Genomic DNA, 24,846 nt, shown 5'->3' on the forward strand with positions numbered 1-24,846 from the left:
AGTCCAAAGATTCCTGCCTGAACAGTGACTCCTACTGGTATATGAGGGGTAATGCACTTCAGTGAGAACGAGTCTACCATCCAGATGCCTCCCGCTATGTATCCCGCTTAGCATCGGAAACAAGCTCGTTTATGTTTGTTTATGCTGAGCTATCATGTCAACACATTTAGACATTGATCAACTTCTATACTCATTTGCATAGACTACCATTGACTAGTTGAAAGTAACTCCTCTAACTTTTCTTACACTAGCTGTACACTGCAACTAAAAAAAAGATGTTGATTAAATGTACAATTGTAAGGCAACCAGCTGCAATAGGATTGTGAGTTTGCCAAAACAACATTTTCGGACAGACATTTTTTGTGAGTTTCTTAACAAAATGTTTGTTGAGCAAACCGTGCTTTCAACTACATACTCTTGCAGAGTTGTCTCCATCGTTTCCTTGGAGCTGGTGTGCTCGTGCCCTCCTGGCATGCCTCCCAAAGCTTTCCAAATTAGCATCACATTGCAGTTTTTCAACGCACCTATACGTACTGCGGACAAGTTTGACACCGGGGTGCAGATCAGTAGCTTCAGACTACTGGTGGAGGCATGTCATCCTTGAGCCGTGCCTGGCTAGTTGCTTTACAGTTGTACGCTGAATAATTTGTATTTTATTTTTTAAAGTGTATGTGAAAGTAAATTCCGACTGAGGTTAGGTTTATGTAGGCTACATTGACATCTGATTTGCCCAAAGGACACCATAATTTCAGCGTGAAACTAGGTATACTATCATTCATCCATGGTTGATTGGATTTTTGTAAGTTTAGAAGTAGTTACCATTAGCCCTATAGACTGGGACAAGGAGCACAAAATAGGATGCCAAATTCATGATATCAATAATACACTTTTAAGTTTGGATCTGTAAGGAATAGGGTGGAAGCTCCATCACCACACTGTTTATACCTATCCTGATCTTTCAGATTTACAAACATGAAAGGGGTTAGTTAGGGGAAGGGGTTCTAAGAGAGTTGGGACCGGCTGATAGAGTGACAGACGTAAGTGATGGAGGAGAGAGAGATAAAAGGAGTGAGGGATAGAAATAATTTGATTGAGGAGTGAGTGGTTAGAACTCAGATGTCCTCAAACAGGTCCTCAGCATCAGGACTGACATCAGGGAGCTGGGGAGCCTGGTCCTGATTGGCTGCTGCTCTGGACGATGGCAGGGGATCCCTCCTGCCAATACACACACAAAAATGTCAGTCTAACCCAAGCAGTAAAGCAATGACTGTTGTTGATTGAATTGATTATTACATGTATTGCGTCGGAGCCATCGGAGTGTGCAGGGTTTTTCTTTTGTTTTCTAACCAATGGCTGTCTTCCTGTATGGAAAACCACACTGAATGCATACCACTGATATTCAAACCTAGGGCTGTCTGCACTTTTCGACACGCACGCACACATACATGCACGCACACGCACACAAACACAGAGGAGAGAAGAGCCCTATACTACGAATCAGGTTTGAGGAGTTAGCGAGGTAACTTTGGTCAAGTCTGAGTTCAACTCGGGATAACCGGTACCACGAAAGTGGCTCACTTTTCAGCCAGTTACATTTCTTTGGCAACAAATCCTTCAGAACTTACCTGCTCCGGGGCAAGCTAACTCCATTTATCCTGAATGAAGTGTCTGAGCTGCGAGTTGAGGACCAATGAAATCCGATACCCTCCCTCTCATCATCCCCTTCATTTGAAGAGACTGATTCAATATTTTATTAATCAAATGTTTTGTGTATAAGAAAATAGTAATGTCTATCACATTACACATTTAGTAATGACAGCATTTGCTTTCCAAACTGTACGTTTTTCGCGCGATTGTATTTTGAAATTTGCAAAAGGCAAATTGACAGCCGTAACCAACCATAGACATATAATCCATAGATGGCAGTTCCCACTCAAGTCAAGACTGGTAGCCATTGCTAGTGTACATGAGTTTAACAGTCCAATTGCCAAGGTTAGAGGTTCCAAAACCCTTCTATGGATTACAGTAAACTATATTCAACTACCTTGAGTATTTGAATTCGTATTTTCAAATAAACTACAAAAAAACAACTATTTTCTGCCTAGGTCTGCTCCACTCACCTGCTGAATGACCTACAGCAAACAGAAGAGTGATTGACTACAATCAGCCTGACACTGCAGGTTGGTTTGTTAAAGGGTTAAAACGTTTATATGTTTTTACACATTTATATCAGGTTTTCACTACGTTTAAAAAGGTGTGTTTCTTTATTCAATCCAAAGTACTGTAGTTTCTACAAATCAATAAATTACCTATTATCCTGATTAGGGTTGACAGTTTCCAGCATAGTGTTGCTTTCATTCTCAAACACTCCTCATAACAAACCTGGAAGTAGGGTTGCAAAGGGAGGGTATATTACTGGACATTTGTAAAAAGTTTACCAGTAAACTATCAGCATTTAGGTAACTTCCTAGTTATCTTTTGGAATTTTATCACATGACATCTAGTGGCCTTTTGGGGTATTTCAGATGATCACAGCTGTCTAATTATCTCTGGCAATTTCTTTTACATTTTAGTCATTTAGCAGACGCTCTTATCCAGAGCGACTTACAGTTAATGAGTGCATACATGTATTTAATTTTTTATATACTTGCCCCCCATGGGCAATCTGTGTGGCCTTATCACATGTAAAATATATAAAATAATCATAAAACGATATTAAAATAAAAAAATAGATTGGCAAAGCTGTAAAACATTATCCTAAATATAAACCATCAACTTAGTGAATACCATTGGTGTTTATTATGACGCTTTTAACATGAAATATACTGTATATTTTTTGACACACTTATTGATTTTACTATGTCAATATGTTTTTGTTGTAAATGTTGTTTCGGCGTCAAAATGGTGGCAGCTGTGAAAAAAATCTATAGTTGGAAGAGTTGCAGAGTTAATTGAAAATAATGCCATTATTGATTATATACTTTTATCAATAATTTGGCTGTTTTCTCTTGAACCATATGGTCTTTCTACTATAAACAAATGGACAATATGGACAGATATAAAACATTTATACTATATACTGTATATTAATACATTTTTCTAAAGTTATTTAAGTATAAATTACCAAAGTTACCATAGATTGCCATAGATTACCTGTTATTACCAAAACTACCGAAAGTTCCGGTAACTTTGATATATTAATCGGTAGTTTTGCAAGTTGCAACCCTACCTAGAGGCAACACACACAGGGAGATATGGACTCCATTATAAAGTGCACAACCCCCCCCACCACCCCCCCACCCCCCATTACCACTCCCCCCAAAAAGTTCAAACAACACATATAAACCATTCACACACACTCCAAGCTCTCTCCTTTGTGGAAACAGTGTGTCAATAGTTGGGAGCAGGTTTGTGGCACTGTGTGTGTGTGTGTGTGTGTGTGTGTGTATGTGTGCATCTTTGAGCTGAGATACTCCACTGTAACATACTACAGTAACTGCTAATGAGTAAACAGGTTTGATACACACCACTTTAACAGAGCTATTAGTCATATACTGAACTGACAGAAGAACCTTGAAACACATTAAAGGGATACATTTGACAATGAGGATTCAGATGAACTTGTGGATACCATTTCTATGTCTCTGTGTCCAGTACGAAGGAAGTTAGAGGTAGTTTTGCGAGCCAATGCTAACTAGCATTAGCGCAACGACTGGAAGTCTATGGGAATCTGCTACCATGCTGGAAGTCTATGGGAATCTGCTAGCATACTAGCAGATAAGCATAGACTTCCAGTCATTGCGTTAACACTAGTTAGCAATTGCCTTCAAACCGCACACGCAGACATAAAAATGGTATCCACGGTTTCATCTGACTCTGGGGAAGTAGATAAAGGGCTTAATTGCCAAAATCTCGAAGTATCCCTTTAACACAATCAACTCCTCACGTCCTTCCACCATCCAGCAGTCCCCTCGTTAAACACAGCCGCAATATTAATGAGGGCTAACAATCTAGACAGAACTGGCAATGTCGTAAATGTGTGTGTGTAGATGAAATCAGCACTCTTGATTTCTTCCCTACTGAAAGTACAGAAGGAAGGAGGGAAATATGACCATGGTTACTGCGTTGTCAGTACTTCGCTATGCAGACGGAAAACTGAAGTCACAAATTATCCGGTAAAACAGAGAGAGAAAGTTGAGAAATGGAGAGGAAGAGAAAGAATAAAGTAGGTGGGTGGTTAGCTCTCTTTCCTCAGGTGTATTCGTTTTGAGGAGCTCTATTTGACCTCACCCACTTGCTCCAAGTAAATCATCTCATTAACAAGGCTCACCTCTGACCTTTGGCCTCTGACTGACAGGCCACAGTGTGGTGTGTGTGTGTGTGGTGTGGTGTATGTAGAGAGCAAAGCCATCCAACTTGTTTTCAATCGTTATCACCAATATGAGAAAACAGTTACACTCCTGGAAGCGCACACACTCGCACGCACACACATGTGGTCCTGTGACATACCAGCAACCCCCCAAGGGTAATGTTTCTGTATGAAGCAGAAGGTAGAGCTGACTGATGTAAACACAGATCCCTGTTTCTGAGCCTCAGATGGAGAAGGTTAGTGTGTGTGGGAGTATGGATGTGCCAGTCTTTAATAGTTTGTGCCAAGTATTGTTTATAAACCTACGCAAACCAGCACCATGCAACCACACATACATGCGGAAACACACGAGTACACACACACAAGTACACATACAGCGCTGTGTCAATACCTTGTCTTGTATGCGTTTGTGTATGTGTGTGTGTGTGTGTGAACTGCAGTATGATCTAGATCAGAAAGGGTCCATTTGGGAAAATCAGCCGATGCACAGCAGAACAGTAAACGGACAGATCTACAATCTCTACAACTCAAGTCCCACTGAGTATAATGCCTTTTACATAAAGAAATGACACAACATGCAACAATTTCAAAGATTGTACTGAGGTACAGTTCATTTAAGGAAATCAGTCAATTGAAATAAATAAATAAAGCATTTAATCTATGGATTTCCCATGACTGGGAATACAGATACGCATCTGTTGTTCACAGATACCTTAAAAAAAAGGTAGGTGGCGTGGATCAGAAAACCAGTCAGTATCTGGTGTGACCACCATTTGACTCATGCATCTCCTTCACATAGAGTTGATCAGGCTGTTGACTGTGGCCTGCGAAATGTTGTCCCACTCCTCTTATATAGCTGTGCGAAGTTGCTGGGTTTTGGCGGGAACTGGAACACACTCTCGTACACGTCGATCCAGAACATCCCAAACATGCTTAATGGGTGACATGTCTGGTGAGAATGCAGGCCATGGAAGAACTGGGCCATTTTCAGCTTCCAGGAATTGTGTATAGATCCTTGCGACATGGGGCTGTGCATTATCATGCTAAAACATGAGGTGATGGCGGTGGATGAATGGCACGACAATGGGCCTCAGGATCTCGTCACGATATCTCTGTGCATTCAAATTGCCATCGATAAAATGCAATTGTGTTCCGTTGTCTGTAGCTTATGCCTGCCCATAACTAAACGCCACCGACACCATGGGGCACTCTGTCCACAATGTTGACATCAGCAAACCGCTTGCCCACATGACACCACACACACTGTCTGCCATCTGCCCAGTACAGTTGAAACTGCAGTCAGGTCAAGAACCTGGTGAGGACAACGAGCACGCAGATGAGCTTCCCTGAGACGGTTTCTGACAGTTTGTGCAGAAATTCTTTGGTTGTTCAAACCCACAGTTTCATCAGCTCACCGGGTGGCTCGTCTCAGGCAGGTGAAGAAGCCGGATGTGGTGGTCCTGGGCTGGCGTGGTTACACGTGGTCTGCGGTTGTGAGGCCGGTTGGACGTACAGCCAAATTCTCTAAAACGATGTTGGAGGCGGCTTATGGTAGAGAAATTAACATTCAATTCTCTGGCAACACCTCTGGTGGACATTCCTGCAGTCAGCATGCCAATTGCATGTTTCTTCAAAACTTGAGACATCTGTGGCATTGTGTTGTGGGACAAAACTGCACATTTTAGAGTGGCCTTTTATTGTCCTTAGCACAAGGTGCACCTGTGTAATAATCATACTGTTTAATCAGCTTCTTGATATGCCACACCTGTCAGGTAGATGGGTTATCTTGGCAAAGGAGAAATGCTCACTAACAGGGATGTAAACCAATTTGTGCAAAAAAATGTAGAGAAATATGCTTTTTGTGCATATGGAAGATTTCTGGGATCTTTTATTTCAGCTCATGTTGCGTTTATATTTTTGTTCAGTATAAGACTTTCTCTAATCAGATCCCCTACTGGACTGTCAGTCTGTGCCTGATCTCCTTAGCTTTACCCAGAATCCTCTCTTAATATCCAATGTCCCCACAAGACATTATTAATCAACAGACATATGATCGGATATTTAGACCACACTGTGCTTTTATATCAACATCCAACAAGAACGCTGAGAAATAAACAACAGCTTTCAGAACAAAGAGCAGCAGCTAAAACATGTCTTCGGGTCTTATCGTGTCAAGAGTTATTTCTCCTGCGGCTGATGTACAGTAACAGTACCAATCTTCCCATGACCAGCTGGACCGCCTGCAGCAACCTGTTGTGTGTGTGTGCCAGTATGTGCCAGTATGTGTGTGCGTTGTAGTCTAAAACACAATCAGCAGCACCATAAAGCCAGAGAGACTGCAGGAGAGCAGTGGCATTTTAACACCAATAAAGTGAGCTTCAGTGTAGACGTGATAGGGCCTTCGGGTGGCCAGCTGTGGTGTTTTCCACAGGTTGTCCTCTAGCACACCGCAGGAGTGGAAAGTGTGAGGTCAGCTGGTTGGGTAAGTTCAGGAACGTCCGAGTGGGCAGCTACAACATCGAGACACTATGGGCCACCAAATACACTGTTCCGTTCTGTTGAATCTCCTCTCTTTCTCCTCCCTTCTCTTGTCCTCTCCTGGTTGTTCCATGTCATTTCAGCAAGCCATGACACCCATGTTTTTTCCCCCTGTTCACAGAAATTAGTAATTTAAGTTGTTGGGTTTATGTCCCATCCTGCATCCTGATATTACCAGGTTCTGACCACTAGATGGTGCTGTTCCTGCTATTAGGTGATACTTTTTTAAAGAATCCCATTGTTAATGGGATAGTTCACCCAAATTATAAAAGTACATACTGCTTTTCTTACCCTGTATGCAGTCTATGGACCAGGTATGACAGCAACCCATGCTTTGGTTTTGTTTACCTGGCCACTGTTTCAAATGCTAACTTTTTGACAATTCCTTTGGATTCCTCATGTCTAACTCAATAGCTAGGTTTCCATCCAATTGGCGACAGATTTTCATGTGAATATTCTCAAATCTGCATTTTAAAAAAAAGTCAATTTTCCCACCAGATATGTGTTTCCATCAAATGTACCTGTTGCAGTTAAAAGGCTGTGCGTGATGACGTAGTGCACATAAAATACCTTTTGCGGTTAAATTCCCTTGTACCGAATAAAAAATACAAGTCAAATGGGTTTCCATAGCATTTTTAACCCTACTGATGGTTTTCTCACCAACAAAATGGTGTTATATAGCGAGTGTGCAAACTGGCTTGTGCGCTCTAGCCAACAGCGCTATTAGCGAGAGCACACATATAGCCTAAATGAGATTATTGTTATGGACTTTACTCGCAAAACAAGGTTGGATGGAAACCTGGTTACTGTTAGAAAAAAAGTTTGGTCCAAATTGGACGTTAGGTACTATATTTATTGAATAATTAAAATTGCCAATTTTGGTGCAATCAATTAGCTTAATTTCTCAGAGATCAAATTATATTTCAACAAAATAATGTTGCAGGAATGCTAATCTTATCTGTTTCTAACAACAGAAACAATATCAGAACAATCTGAGATGGTGGACGTCAATCCTCTTTCTTGTGCTTTTTGAGGTGGAATGACCCCTCTTCCTCGAGGCGGACCGACCCGTTTCTCCTCTCCTCTCCTCTCCTCTCCTCTCCTCTCCTCTCCTCTCCTCTCCTCTCCTCTCCTCTCCTCTCCTCTCCTCTCCTCTCCTCTCCTTTCCTCTCCTCAGGACTAGGAGGTAGTGTCATTATGTCTTCCTCTGTCACTGCATGGCAGCCACAAGCAGATCCATGACACCAGGAACAATGTCACACAGTTAAGTGTCCTTACGAGCTAGCTTCTTTAACATCATGATCCTCTTTTTGTCCCCATCTCCTTCTCTCCTGTCTCCTGCTTTCCTCTCTCCCCTCCACTCATTTCATTTCCTGTCTCCTCCTCACATCTATCCTCCTTTCCTCCCCTCTTCAAACACCAGGTTCGTTTAACCACGCCAAGCTACTATCTGTATTTTAGGGTGATTATTTTATTTATAGGGATTACTCAAGGGAATTTTAAAAGCCCAGGCTCTTCCAACCCTCTCTGGTCGGTCCACTGTTGGTCTAGTGATTAAATGTTTTCTATGCCTGTCATGTGTGACTCATGGACTAGAGCAGGGAGAGAGGCTCTGTCACATGTTCATACACGCAGTCGCACATACGCGCAAGTGCGCATGCAAGAACACATACACACGCTCTGAGAGATGGTGTCACGTGTTAATAGACATGTTGTCACCATTGTGAGGTGGCCAGAGTGGACCAGTTTATGACAGCTTCCATGTAAATCGCACAATCACGTACGTAATTTGGCTAAAATACTTTGGTTTTCAAAGCTACAGTATTTCCCTATGTTGTGATCCAGTCTTGTTTGAGAGCTCACCTGTTGCTAGGAGTGTAAAGCTGTAGCAGCGCTACATAACATGAAGTTATTTTCCCATTCATAAACACAGACAGAGACAGACTATCAGTGGAAAGGCAAGTGCCTTTTACATATCTATGACAAAGTCTCAGACATCGTGAGAGTGGCTGGGGTGGGAGGGAGGGAGGGAGGGAGCGAGGAAGAAAGAGAGACGGCAAGAAAGAGAGATGGAGAGAGCTGGGGGGAAGAACGAAGTGACATTCCCATTTCAGAGAAGAGAAATACAGAGAAAGACCAAAGCTCAGTGGACGTGTGTTTGGCAGACAGAAACCAGCACTCAGGAGTCAGGACAACAGATCTACAACACATATCTACACAGGAGACCATGTTGGGAAACTCATCATCACGTCATAGCCCTGTGTGTTTCTCAGCCACCTTTGCCACTATTTGTGTGTGAGTGTGTAAAGCTGCTAGTTTCGGTCAGAGGCGTCACAGACACATATATGAGGATTACCTAATGATTTAGAGTCTGGCAGTAGAGACATCTGAGAAGGAAATGTGGAGTGTGTGTGGTGTGTGTTGTATCCGTACCTCTGTTTCTGCGCTGGCTCCAGGGTCGGTCTCTTAGCAACGGTGTCAGGAGGTTGCAGGTGGCGGAAGCGGCGTTTACGGCAGGGTGCCACATCTGTGATGTCATTCAGACTGTCGTCCAATGGGCTGCGGCTACGTGACGTCCCTGAGGAGCGAACACACAAGAGTCAGTACAGAGTCAAAATACAGTGCCTTCAGAAAGTATACAGCCTAAGCAACGCTGGAATGGCTTCAGAACAATAATGTGAAAGTCCTTGAGTGGCCCAGCCAAAACCCAGACAAAATCTTTGGAAAGACTTGAAGATTGCTGTACACCGCCGCTCCCCATCTAACTTAACAGAGCTTAAGAAAATTTGCAAGGAAGAATGGGAGAAAATTCCCAATCCAGGTGTGCAAAGCTGATACAGATGACTCAAATCACTGCCAAAGGGGTGTGAATACTTAAGTAAATTAGATATTTTCAATACATTTGCAAACATTTCTAAAAACATGTTTTCACTATTGTTTCACTATTGTTTGTAGATGGGTGTGAAAAAAAACGATTTAATCAATTTTGAATTTAGGCTGTTACACAACAGCCTACTTTCTGAAGGTATATTAATTTAACCTTTGTGCTACTGAGTCACGCAGAGTCAATACGGAGTCCAATTGTAAGATTTGGTCGTAAACTGAATTTAGTTGACTCTACAATGAAAGATGTTAGAAACATCTACTACATTGCTAGCTACATAGCTACATGTTTCTCAGCTTCTGAAACACAGTGAACACAAGCAGAGTTTGGGTCTGCAGCCACCCACATCTGGTCTGTCCAGGAAGGAATGAGTTGTGTGCTTCTCCTTCCCTCCCTCCCTCTCTCCCTCCTTTCCCGGTTCCCCCTTTCTCCCCCTCTCACAGGTGTCCCCTTCCTTCCACAGATCAGCCCATTTGACTGATGGGAGGACAGAGAAACGTGCCCAGAGTAGACAAGTGGAGGAGGGAGGAGGAAATAGACACATGGATGGGGGATACATCAGCATCACCAGCATCAAAACTGCTTGCTTATTATTCCATTAAACCAAGTACAGGGGAGGTCATATTCTTGCTTCAGCATTATTACTCATAGACTAATAGAGTTCTATTCAGTGTGTAACAGTAACATGAGTCTCTGGTCACTCAGGCTGGCAGTCTGTAAAAACACTGTGTTAAAATGAATAGCCTCATTCATCACATTAGGCAGGCAGGCAGGCCGGTAAATAAAATACAATAAAAAGCAACTGGAGTGGGTGAGACATTGGGTAAATGGGGGTCAATCCATGGTGCCTGTAGCCATAATGTGACACCTGGGTCGTTATAAACCGCCGTCACACAGTTAACGACACAGCCACACACACACACACACACACACACGCACACACACACATTTAACGACATATAGGCTACAAGCCACACAGCTTGGTATGGGGCTAGCCAAGACCAGACTGGCAGAGAGAAAATAAACTTGTCAAGTGTGTTATAACACACACACACACACACAGTTTATCTCAAACTCATTACTGAAAACATAACCACTTTGCCCCTTCCCCATTTTCTCTGCCCTTCCTGGCAACACACTAATAAACGGATTCATTGTCATGGCAACCAAAGCAACACAGGAACCTGTGAATATTTGCCCATCAGTTTACAAAATACAGCTGTTAGAGGGAGGGACACAACCATTACCTACCTACCAAATACCCCTGCTATAACCCTAATCCACCATCTCAATACAGCACACATCTGGGAGATACGGAGAGACTTCTAGGGATCTTACCTACCTCCCATTCACAGTACCAGTCAAAAGTTTGGACACACCTACACATATTCAAGGGTTTGTCTTTATTTTTACTATCTACGGTCCAACTCATCCCAAACCATCTCAATTGGGTTGAGGTCAGGTGATTGTGGATGCCAGGTCATCTGATGCAGCACTCCATCACTCTCCTTCTTGGTCAAATAGCCCTTACACAGTCTGGAGGTGTGTTGGGTCATTGTCCTGTTGAAAAACCAATGATAGTCCCACTAAGCGCAAACCAGATGGGATGGCGTATCTCTGCAGAATGCTGTGGTAGCCATGCTGGTTAAGTGTGCCTTGAATTCTAAATAAATCACAGACAGTGTCACCAGCAAAGCACCCCCACACCTTCACACCACCTCCTCCATGCTTCACGGTGGGAACCACACATGCGGAGATCATCCATTCACCTACAAAAATCTCAAATTTGGACTCATCAGACCAAAGGACAGATTTCCACCGGTCTAATGTCCATTGCTCGTGTTTCTTGGCCCAAACAAGTCTCTTCTTATTATTGGTGTCCTTTAGTAGTGGAGGCCTGATTCACACAGTCTCCTCTGAACAGTTGATGTTGAGATGTGTCTGTTACTTGAACTCTGTGAAGCATTTATTTGGGCTGCAATCTGAGGTGCAGTTAACTCTAATGAACTTATCCTCTGCAGCAGAGGTAACTCTGGGTCTTATTTTCCTGTGGCGGTCCTCATGAGAGCCAGTTCATCATAGCGCTTGATGGTTTTTGCGACTGCACTTGAAGAAACTTTCAAAGTTCTTGACATTTCCGGATTGACTGACCTTCATGTCTTGATGTAATGATGTAATGTCGTTTCTCTTTGCTTATTTGAGCTGTTCTTGCCATAATATGGACTTGGTATTTTACCAAAAAGGGCTATTTTCAGTATACCACCCCTAAATTGTCACAACACAACTGATTGGCTCAACAAAAAAAAAAAACTTTTAACAAGGCACACCTGTTAATTGAAATGCATTCCAGGTGACTAACTCCTGAAGCTGGTTGAGAGAATGCCAAGAGTGTGCAAAGCTGTCATCAAGGCAAAGGGTGGCTACTTTGAAGTATCTCAAATATAAAATATATTTTGTTTAACACTTTTTGGGGTTACTACATGATTCCATGTGTTATTTCATAGACATCTTCACTATTATTCTACAATGTAGAAAATAGTAAAAATAAAGAAAAACCCTGGAATGAGTTGGTGTCCAAACTTTTGACTAGTACTGTACGTAAAGTAAATAAACCTTTATACCTACCATTTACCCCAACAATAACCCTTATTTACCACCTCAATCACAACACACAGCTGGGAGAGAAAGGGGGCCTAGGGGCCCTATACCCACCTCCCCAAAGGGCCCCATACCCACTATACCAGCACAGTCTACTCTATAAGTGGTGTCTGACCCGGTAGGTGCTCCAGGCAGGTCAGAGAGGCCCGCTGCACTAATCACTCACAGAGGGTTATGCAATCATCACTCACTAACGTCGTCGCTGGTGCCTGGCTGGGCTGGAATAACACCAGTCATATAGACAGAATCAGACAGATTCCGTACACACACACAGGCACGAGTGCACACACACCACACATCGCGCTACCATGACTGCCCGTCATGCTATGTGTAATGTACGCTTACATGATTCTTGGAATACGGCTGGTTTTTCCCTCTTTGAGCACACACTTCAAATCAAATTAAATTGTATTTGTCACATGCGCTGAATACAACAGGTGTAGACCTTACCGTGAAAAACTTACTGACAAGCCCTTAAACAACAATACAGTTTTAAGAAAATAAAAGTTAAGAAAATATTTGCTAAATAAACTAATGTAAAAAAATAAGTAACACAATAGAAATAACAATAACAAGGCTATATACAGTACAGGGGGTACCGGTGCCGAGTCAATATGCTGTGGTACAGGCTAGTTGAGGTAATTTAGGTAATATGTACATGTAGGTAGGGGTAAAGTGACTATGCATAGATAATAAACAGCTTAACCATAAGGTAAGATAATGTAAACTTATGCTACATTAAGTCCCGTGTTACCTTACATTTAGACAGAGACAGAGTGTAGTGGGTTAATTTAGGGTTAATAATGAGTCTGTACAGGATAAATGCTTTCATACACTGGACATACACAGGGGGATCTTCTGAGCTCCATGATGGTACCTGGGGGGGCTATTATAATTATTTGGGGGCTTCACCTCACATTTTGAATTTAGATAGACAAACTGCAGTAGGTTAAGTTCACATTTATGGGTTAGGGTTCATGATGAGACTGTACAGGATAAATGCTTTCATATACTGGACTGGACACAAACAGGGGGGGGGATCTTCTGAGCTCCATGATTGTAGTGTAGCGGGGGCTATTATCATTCCTAGTCAACCACCCCTTACACCCTCCAACTCTTCCCTCAGAGCCACCTCCTCTGTGACAGTGCTTAGAGACTACAATCAGGGGGACCACAAACACACACACAGCTCTCACACACTATTTTCTCTATCCCTCACACACACACGCACACATGCACACACACACAGCTCTAATGTAACCCAGAGTAAATCTGCTCTAAACACTCTCTCCAGGATGGAGATCACACATGCTCTGTCATCACTACGAGACCACTACGCAAACACACTGCCAGTGACAAGATTACTTTTAACAAGCTTTAAGGACACTTGAACGTGTGCTTCTTCTTTATATGAGTTTACATCTGTATACCCTACCCTGGGTGGGTTCTAAAGAGGCAGGCTGGGACTGGTCTTCATCAGTGCTCGCTTCATATTCATCTTCCTCCTCTCTGGTCTGTCCTGTCGTCTTTTTCGTTCTCTTCCCTGGACTGCTGCTCTCTCCCTCTTCCCTGTTAGAGAGACCAGAGATATACAGACGCTTGAAACACACACACACACGTGCACGTGTTAAAGATCAAAACTTGGGGAGGTTTTGTATACTGTGCGCACATGTAACTGCCAAAATAATGGAAACCCTTGAGTAAATGAGGGATACAGAGTATATTGAAAGCAGGTGCTTCCACACAGGTGTGGTTCCTGAGTTAATTAAGCAATTAACACCCCATTATGCTAATGTTCATGTATGTATAAAAATGCTGTGCAGGCCATTATTTTGGCCATTATTCTGGCTACCATGGCTATGCCCCCATCCACAGGGCACAAGTGGTCACTGAATGGTTTGAGGAGCATGAAAACGATGTAAACCATATAATAATAATAATAATAATAATAATATGCCATTTAGCAGACGCTTTTATCCAAAGCGACTTACAGTCATGCGTGCATAAATTTTTGTGTATGGGTGGTCCCGGGGATCGAACCCACTACCTTGGCGTTACAAGCGCCGTGCTCTACCAGCTGAGCTACAGAGGACCACATGCCACGGCCGCCTCAGTCACCAGATCTCAACCCAGATGAACACTTATGGGAGATTCTGGAGCAGCGCCTGAGTTAGCGTTTTCCACCACAGTCAACAAAACACCAAATTATGGAATTTCTCGTGGAAGAATGGTGTCGCAACCCTCCAATAAAGTTCCAGACACTTGTAGAATCTATGCCAAGGTACATTGAAGCTGTTCTGGCTCGTTGTGGCCCAACGCCCTATTAAGACGCTTTATGTTGGTGTTTCCTTTATTTTGGCAGTTACCTGTATATTTGCCTGGTAATTTGTTTATATTGAACAGTATGGGATTAAATGTGGTACCGGCAGGTTGTATATTTCCTCATCACCTTAATAACACCTTTCATCACTTACATACTGGCATGTGCCACCAGATGGCCAAATCACCAACACCAAACCATCAGGATATATCACAAGGGGTTACCACATAGATGATGAACATATCACAGGAAGTTACCTTGATAAGTCAAACCCTCTTGGTCAATCAGATCATATCCCTTCATTACAGAGGGGTGTGGAAATAATATGAGTGATATCCTGTGACCTTGAGGGGGTTCCTCATGGTCAGACATCCCCCTGTGGGGTAACGTTAGGTTAGGTCAACGATGGGGGATGTGTGTGTACTATGTACCTGGTCTCCTGCAGGTGTGTGAGGTTCTCCTGTAGACTGCGTATCTTGGCCTTCTTCTCATTCAGCACCAGGATGAAGCGAGAGTACAGCTCTGACTCAAGTGTCTCCTTGCCACTGACATACCGCTGCAACCTACACACACACAGATGCGTACGCGTACACACACACACAGGTCGTGTTAGAGTTTAGAGAATCTCGAGATTCTCCAAACCCCCAACATACTGCTCGGATTTATCCGAAACAGAGCAGGAAATCAGGGTTAGAGTTAGTTACAAGGGGATGGAAGAAAATGCATTTACACCAACAATCCCTCCCTTGGTATGGATAGAAATGGGACTGTGCCATTTATTTATGTCATAAGATAACTTAAGGGGACAGTCTAATTCTCCAGCCCTGACACAGCCTTTCCCTCTGAATCCAGTCAGTGTTTAGGTTTGTTGTGTCTGGTGTTGGTTGCCAGGGAACATTGACACATCCCCCCCCCCCCCCTCCGCAACATAATACCTCTATATTCTATTTCAGAATCAGAGAAACTACAGCAATGAGATGATCAGAAACACATGGATTCAGTCTAGGTGATGGGAGCTGCCCTCAAAACTCACTTGCGAGGGATTCCCTCATCCTTTGTGTGTGTGTGTTTGATCTTGGCCTCTGTGTTGAGTTCTCAGGTCTGTGCGTCATTAAGGCCCCCTTTCAGCACTATTTTCCATTCTCAGCAGCCACACACCCACACACAGACACAAAGTCTTACTCTGCATTGATGTGTTGTAGCTCCTGTTTGAGTCGGTGGTTCTCCTCCTTTAGTAAGTGGTTGTGGTTCTGCAGTGCGGTTCCACGTTCTAGACCGTGAGTCAGTAATGCTCTGACCTCCTCCACTGGCTCTGGAATCTTACACAGCAACACAGAACCCAGGCGGAACTGGAGGGGAGAGACAGGGGTGGGATTAGGGAAGGGAGAGAGTTCATCTATGCACCTGTAACACACATATACTTGTGCCCACCTTAACGAGTTGGACAGTTACTTGATTGGCCGGTAAAGACACGGGCAGTAAAACGATTGGTCAATAATGATTTGGCCCCGAACACTATTGGCCGGTATCATGATCGATCGCCACCAGGTTGGCTATGAAATGTTGACTCGGGCAGAGCTTCCATTAGTCGTCATAGAAACGTTACTGTTTCAGACTCTCTCTGGATTTGCCTCTCTCTCCCTGTGACTCAGACTCAATTATTAACTAATGGAGAGAATTAGAATCTATTTGGGTAGAAACTGTCGCTACTACATCACTGTGGTGTCTGGATCACTCCTAAAGTACTGGATCGCTCCTAAAGTAACCACAACTACTGCTGCTTCTGCTGTGAGGGATTCAGTGGTAGTGTATTGGTGGTGAGTTCACCGGCAACCAGATAATGGTGTTGTTGTGAACCTTGGTTTGTGCCCCACGTTGGCCATACAGGGACTCTCTTTACACTGGTCCATCTACTAGTGATGAAAACCATTAACCTCCGCACATTTACACACACATAGCCCAGCCACACACACATTCACACACAGTCCTGGTGTAAATGGATCCACATGCTGGTTCTGGAGTTGGTTTTCAAAGCAGGTCTCAGAGGGAATGATCAGTGGGTTCAGGGGGTAGTTTAGACCTGTGACTCTACACACACACACACCCACCTGCACACAGTAAGAGAATAGAGACCACACATCCTCACACACACAAAGCTACTCAACAAGATCTGAGAGACATTAGACTGCATAAAATCAACACCATGAAAAAAAGAGGATAAAGAAGAGAGAAGAACGACAGAGGAAAAGCTAAATCAGAGAGGGAAAGGATGACAAGTCAACAATACTCAGTTATTCACATACTATAAAAATACTGGAATGGTTCTCCCAAATTAAAATCAAATGTAAAGTTGCACAATATCACTGATCTGAGGAAACCCACTGACTAGTGGAAAATGGCTGCCCCGTGGGCCATACTATGACTGTTTATTGTCAAATACATGTTGCTGTTTGATGATACACTGATCACTGCTGGTATGGTAATGGTGATAATACCCTCGCAGCTATGTGGGAGCCTTCCTGGGGCTGATGCTATGGGCCAGTGACGTGCAGTAAAAACAGGAAGATCTCATTCCCATCTTTACATTTACCAAACAACATCCACCCAGGTGTTCCTAATTCTCCCTGTCCAGGTCTGTTTTACAGAGTTCTATATGGTTCTACAGTATACGGTTCTACAAGGTTATTGTAAGGTTCTTCCTTTCCTTACAGCTGGTGTCAATAAAACCTCACTCTCGGCAGAAATTACACAACAGACATGCACAAACACACACACATGCATACACACACTGCTGTTGCATGACCAGACATCAGACTTGGATCATTTGATAATGAGTCATATTTCTATGATGAATAATTTCATATTTTTATAAACTGTTGAGCAACAGAAAATGCTAGGCACTTCTTCCTCTTGGATGATGCACCACAGAAACTTCTGTAAACGGCCTGGTCCAAAACTCTCGTTTCTGAAGAAGTCAATTCTATTCATTTCCCTTTTCTCCTGAAACACATGCACTATGATTTCCATTCTGTCATTACCCTATTACTATGGCAACAAAGCACAAAGTAGACTTGTGTGTGTGTGGTTGACCTCTGTGCACACTGACTGTCACTAAGCTGGCTATGTGTGTGTTTAAACTCCATAGTGATAGTATTCTACAGTACAACATGAGGATAATTTTCCTGTCAAAGCAGGGAGTCGGAGGAAGACAATAGTTGTTTTCGAATACCCATATTAACATAATGTATACTACATACTTAATGAGTATATACTACATACTATTAGTTCATTTTAGTGTACTGTAAACGAACAGTATCTTTTCAGTTGAGCGTACTAGCCTGTCTACCGGAAGTTGATGCTGTTGCTATGCAACCTCTTGCTAGCTTGTTAGCATAACAAATGACTAGCTAGATGTTTTACGATTTCGGGTGTGTTCGTAAATTCAATCTGGAGTGCCAGAGTGCGCAAATCCAGAGCGTTGTCAGATTGTCCGTTCGTAAATTCAAAGCGTTTCGCTCTCGGAGCGTACACTGGACCTCACAACGGCAGTCAAGCACCCAAGCTAACTGGCTAACGTTGGCTAGCTTGCTAGCTACTTCCAGAAAACAAATGAGAGAACACCTCACTCTGACCATTTTACTCGCCCTAGCAGAGCTGGTTAGGCTGTTTTCATGTTATCCAGAGAGTTGGTGACTGTAACTGTGCTGCTGGCAACAATTGAATTACGCTTGTTTTTGCCGACGTTTACTGACACCGGCCATATTCAACGGGTGTTGAGCGTTAGTAAATCCATCAGTTATTCTGCGCTCTGGCACACTCAGACGAGAGTGCTCTGAAGTCGGAGTAGATAGCCAGAATTAACAATGTCCATTGAGAACTCTCAACGACTATACCACTTAGCTAAGAATGACTTGAATAATCAAATAAATAAACGTTGGGTAGTTAGTTAGATAGCATATAGTTAATATACTGCCTGGCAAGTTCGATGTATTAGTAGCCAACTAACTTTAGGATGGTAACTAGCTAACATACTGGTACATACTGTAATGCTATGCGGTTCGTAAGGATAGTGTAGCTAACAAATTGTCAGCCAACATAACGTGTAAGGTAACTTATTTGAAAAGTAATTACTTTATTACATTGCTCGACATTTTCTTAACATTTGTCATAATTAGTTAAAGCAACGAATTTGTATCTGCTCTTCTGCTGCATATTTCCACAATTTTCTTCAAATCTGAAAACGTTGTGAAGCCACGCCCATTTTCTGAAGAATTGCATTATGGGCCCTAATAGCACGGAAATAGTGTCCACTGCTTGTATACGAATTTAGTAGACATCTGGGAACTTTTGGCATACTAACTATATCCATACTATGACCAATAAGCATACTACATAATCAATTTACGTCACAAATAGTAAGGTTAGTATGAGTATTCGAACACAGCTAATATTAGGATGACGTTACCACTGGGAAACAACAACGCACTCCTGAACTATCCAATATAACCCTGCTGTTGATATGACTGCCTGACTGACTTGTGTGTTTTAATATACTGTGAAGCTGAAAGACGAATATCCCACTGTTGGGATAATAATAACTACCTGTATTTCATCACACCACTGGCCTCCATTTTGTTTGTTTTTACAGTTATATGACACTAATCCTATAGAGGGCTTAATACTACTAGCCTATAACAGCTATGGGAAGAGAAGATTACAGTTACTAACATAACAACAACACTTCTAAGGCATGGTAACCTCCTAGAGCGGCGCTTCACTACATTAATGTCTTCCTGGGTTCATTAGCTCAATTAGTGCTAGTGAGAGGGTCCTGAGAGGAAATGGGGACATGAGATATGATATGAGATACGACATGAGGTTATTGGAGACCAGGGACGGCTTGTTCAATAGGGCGATATGGGCGACGCACTGCCAAACGGGAAAAGGAAGGGATTTTTTTTCTAATCAATAAAAAAAAAAAAAAAAAAAAATATATATATATTTTTTTTTTTATAAATTTATAAAAAATTATATCACGGCAACAGCAGTTATCAGTGTTCACGTCTGATCTGCCAGCCACTAAATGTCAAATCAGGCTAAAGTAGTGCTTCAAATGGCCCCGCCCGTTTTTTGGGCGATTTCAGTCAGGTTGAAAATCGCCCAGAAGTCTCTCATAGCCTGTCATGTAAAATCTATTTTTTTCACATTTCAAAGCTTTCAATACATTCTCTATGGGTGTCTGTGTGCATGCACTTACGCGCTTTCGTCATACGTGACGTAACGTTGAACGTAACTAAGACAATGGCGGCTATCAGCGTCTATGTTGCGACCTGCAGTGTGGCGTTATTTTATGTTTTTAATTTGTAGACTTAGTTTACAAACATTCTGCAAACATTCTGCTTTGGACTGATCTTCGGTTTTGGACTGATCTTGTTGATCGTGTACATACCCGCTACGAACGGACTAAATAATGAAAACGCTGCTGGCAGAGAGGTGGAGCCGCCACCTTCACCCTGGTCAGAGCGGACCGCGATCCTGGTAAGAGAGCGACTGTACCCCGACATTGAACTGCTTTCTGTGTCATTGAACCTTACTATTGTTGATAAAACAAGTTTACTGGAGAACGGAGAAAAAGTAGAGACTTTTGGACAAGGTGGATAATTGTATAATATAAGGCAGTTTATTCAGAGGTAAAGATATCTGCAATCGCGTTCACGGACCCGTTCGTCAAACTCTTAGGGAGCTATAAATCAAGCCCCATTACTTACCATATCAGATAAGAGAAATTGCTGCAGCTACATATATTTTACATCCTGGCCCTACATAGTTCACTATTTGCATCACTTACCAAAATATTACATGTGGTCATATATGCTTGGAAAGTGGAGATGCCATAGAACGTCAAAAAAGTAAACATTGCTGGAGACACATTGCGTTTGCTAGCGAAGAGATTTGTTGTGGCAAATGAACTTGGGCTGGGAATTGCCAGGAACCTCACGATAAGATATATGCATCAGCATTGCGAGTCTCATGATTCTATACGTATTGCGATTCGATACTGTGATTTTATTGCGCACCATATGTCTGTTGCAGAGGGATCAGAAAGCCATGAGAACGAGTTTTGATCAGTCATGGAAATAAAAGTGCTGAAAACAAATTGGCTCCCAATGTGAAAAGATTGAGAACAAGCTATGAAGGAACAATAATGGTGTTTTTGGTGCAGGTACAGCCAACTAGCGCTAAAATATTGCGATATTGTCAATACAGTATATCGTAAAGTATCACTATGTAACTCGATTTCTTTCACCCCAATCCCTCAAATTAACGGTAAATAACTGAATTGTTTGCCCCACATTTAGCTAAGATGATTAGCTAGCCAGCTAAAATGTTTTATTTAGTTAGCAGTCGCATCTACAATAGTTTACTGTCAATAACATGTCTCCAAAAATGACGTGGTGTCTCCAATTGTGTTGACATTTTACAATTGCAATGCGCATCCATGAGTATCCACTTTCTGTAGCTCAGCTGGTAGAGCATGGTGCTTGTAACGCCAAGGTAGTGGGTTCGATCCCCGGGACCACCCATACACAAAAATGTATGCACGCATGACTGTAAGTCGCTTTGGATAAAAGCGTCTGCTAAATGGCATATTATTATTATTATTATCTGAAGAGAGCCCCGAAACATTGTGTGCAGACATTTTATGCAATAAATGAAGTAGGTTCAATCTAGTAGTTCTGATCTTCTGATTGGTCCTGATGAGTTGGGCGAGGTCCCCTCCAGGCTACTGTCACTGTTGCATTGGCTCTGAGTCGGGTTCTCTGTCTTCAAATGTTCAGCCTAAGAGAGGGGATTTTTGTGTGTGTGTGTGTGTGTGTTTAACAGTGATGATGTGTGTGTGTGTGTGTGTTTAACAGTGATGATGTGTGTGTGTTTGTGTGTGTGTGTGTCCTCAGAGCAAGAACTCGTGAGTTGGAAGAACTGAGAGGCCTATGGCGTGGGTGTTGTCCTTGGCCACCTGCTGACAAGGCTGACAAGATAGGACCCTTTTGTCCATTGTTATTGGATAGGAACATAACTTATAACCAGCTCCTGACCTAAATAGATCTTAGCACAACATTTTACTCAACATATCATATTCCATATTCACTATAACAAATATATTTACTACGACATTAGCAAGAACCGCCACATCCTCAGCCGGCTAATCCAGTGTGTGAAGTTTTTGCGGAGTGTTTGAGTTAGCTTTGCGAGGCAAAGATGAAACTGAGGGCTCCACCAACCCTGGTAAGCCAACACTTTTGAGATCAGTCAATAAATGCTTCTGGTATTGACTTATATGCTGCCCCTGTCTTCATGTTGTTGCTGGACATATCTTTTTTTAAATGTGTGTAGGTCACCTAAATCATCAGAAAAATTGCCCCTCCTGAGAATTTTTTCAGGAGCCGCCACTGTTGGAGACACAGTTCACTCTCACTTCCATGAACTCTTAAGGATGACATCATATACAAACATCATCATTGTTAATTCTAATGACGTCCTCACATGAACCTCAAAGTGTATGTGACACTGTACACAGATCAGATATCACATGATGGATGGCTAACTTACTCAAATAAACACTACAAGTAAAATATTTGATAGGGTTAGGGCTATGGTAAAGGTTAGGGATAGTCGTTAAACTTGTTGGGGCCAAAAAACACAGCCTATGTTATGACACGCCACGCCACTCACCGAGATGTCCCTCTGCACCTTCTCGTAGGCCAGGGTCATATTGGTCACTGGGCCGGGGTTATAGGTCAAGGTGAAGCTGTAGTCAGTAGAGGAGGGTTCAGTCCCAGTCAGGGCCTGCTGGAGATCCTGGATGTAACGATCTGTCTGCATCTCCAACTCCTCAGCCTCCTCCCTCACTCCATCCTCTGATACTACAGGGAGGGAAAGGAGGGAAGATTCAGGTGAGAGTTTAGACAGGTGTGTGGTCATGTTTGTGTGTGCGTGTTCGTCAGGTGTGTGTGTGTTTACCTTCTCCTCTCCATGCGTTCAGTCCGTCAGTCAGCAGTAACAGGAAGCCAGAGCCTAAGTCCCGCCCCCTCCACTCCACTCGCAGGAAGTAGGAAGTCTCTGACTCCGAGGAGATACGGACCTCACGCACCGTCACATGCATCTCACACCTGCACACGCACGTGAGGTCTTTCCGTCCGTAATTCTGTTTGTATCTAAACGATGTATTGGAAATAAAACAAAGTTGGGATATTTGTGACAATTGTGATCATTGTTTACATTTACATTTAGCAGACGCTCTTATCCAGAGCGACTTACAGGAGCAAATAGGGTTAAGTGCCTTGCTCAAGGGCACAGACAGATTTTTTTATTCTTCACCTAGTCGGCTCGGGATTCGAACCAGTGACCTTTCGGTTACTGGCCCAACGCTCTTAACCGCTAGGCTACCTGCCACAGTGGGTGGATGTAAAAATGACAGTGCAGTCCTGTAATGGGGTGTTGCGGGGGAATCGAGTGGGTTTGGGTCTGTAAAGCATCAGGCAGTGATGGCTGTCCCACTGGGTTTGGAAGAATGGGGAACCAGCCAACCCCCACAGGACTTGTCATCACAGCTTTAGGAACTGTAACAGGCCCTATGTTTCCTTCCGAACTACAAAGTTGAGAAGAGAGAAAATTCTACCTATCCGCTATTTAGGCCTACCTCAGTTAAACTAATGACTATAGTCAGAGTGGAATGCCTTGCCTTCACAACATCCTTTTCACACCTGTTCCACTTATGACATAGACTTATGTAATTAACGGTTCCACTCAGACTCTCACTATACTCATACACAGTGACAGTCAGTAACACCAAGAAGTTGCACACATTAGAGCTCAGTGACCGTGATGCGAGTTCAGATGTGCAGCACTCTAAATGAGGAGAACCATGGAGCTTAACCCACCCATCTGACACCCTGTTGGATAGTCATTCATTAACCCCTAGTAACACCTGTACCATCTGCACCTACACACCAGCTGGCCAGCAATGACACACACACACATAGAGAAGATCCGTAATGACACACACGGACACACTCACTCACACTCACCTGTGTGCACAACCTTAGAGTAATGATAGACACAAGGTCAGACTCAGGGAGAGCACAGGAACTTCAAAAGAACAGGAGAAATTCCACCAGAAAGATGGTGAAAACACTAAACACGGGTGCTTTCATTCCAGCCACAACACACACCACAGCTATGTAAAACTCTATGTAATAACTGGATATACCCAGCACACCCATGTAGTTCTCCTACCCCCCTAGTTAAGTAACAAAATCTCACCACTGAGTGCCACAAACTGAAAACTCCACACTCACACTCATCTGTCACTTCTCTTTCCTGTCCACACTGGTGCTGAAACCTCGTTCTCAGAATTTCCTCAATTCCTCTCTTCTTAGTCATGGATTCAGTCACTAAAACAACACCATTAAAATAGAGATGGAGAATGTAGATGCACCGATCTTGGCTTCAGGAATTATCTTGTCTATTAGGTTCTATTTTGTTTTGACAGACAGGCATTGACACCAGCATGTAGCCTACAGTAAATGTCTGAGGTGAGGTAGGGGTTGATTTGGGACTGGGCAATGTTACATGGTGCGAGCAGAATGCATGACAAAGATCCACTGACATGAGATTATCATAGTAGCCTACTTCATTTGCCATTATTGCTGAATGCCATGGGTATATTCATTCTGTTGCTAAACTTTTCTTAATGGAAGGGGGGGTGGGGGGGTATACCTGCATTTGTTCAATAGAAACTCTCGTTTTAGTGGCAAAACGTTGTTTAGATGAATGATTACACCCCAGTTCTCAGTTGATTGTTAGAGTGTTGTGTTTGCATGCATCAGGCTTGTTTGTAAACAAAGCTCGAGCAATGTAGCACAGCACACGTGTGGCCATATCAACATGTATCAAGTACGTCAGAGTCCGACCTACCTCAAACTGCACCAGCCTTCGTCGTTAGATAGTTGGGTATGTCTTTTAATATCCGATGGTCGACATCTGATATTTAAACCTACAACCTGTGTTAAATCT

General features: G+C 42.9%; 1 protein-coding gene across 1 annotated transcript; it reads right to left on the bottom strand.

The window, feature by feature from the left end:
- Window positions 1-866: 866 nt before the first annotated feature.
- Window positions 867-24,827, bottom strand: xrcc4 (X-ray repair complementing defective repair in Chinese hamster cells 4). The gene is made up of 8 exons (XM_041850602.2): window positions 24,748-24,827; window positions 22,792-22,985; window positions 22,504-22,694; window positions 15,952-16,118; window positions 15,201-15,332; window positions 13,885-14,018; window positions 9,341-9,485; window positions 867-1,215 (listed from the first exon to the last, which is right to left on the bottom strand). Exons 2-8 carry the CDS (start codon window positions 22,931-22,933, stop codon window positions 1,113-1,115), a joined length of 1,014 nt encoding a protein of 337 aa, XP_041706536.2. The 5' UTR covers window positions 22,934-22,985; window positions 24,748-24,827; the 3' UTR covers window positions 867-1,112.
- Window positions 24,828-24,846: the final 19 nt, after the last annotated feature.

Source organism: Coregonus clupeaformis, chromosome 27 (assembly GCF_020615455.1).
Source record: "Coregonus clupeaformis isolate EN_2021a chromosome 27, ASM2061545v1, whole genome shotgun sequence".
NCBI lineage: Eukaryota > Metazoa > Chordata > Actinopteri > Salmoniformes > Salmonidae > Coregonus > Coregonus clupeaformis.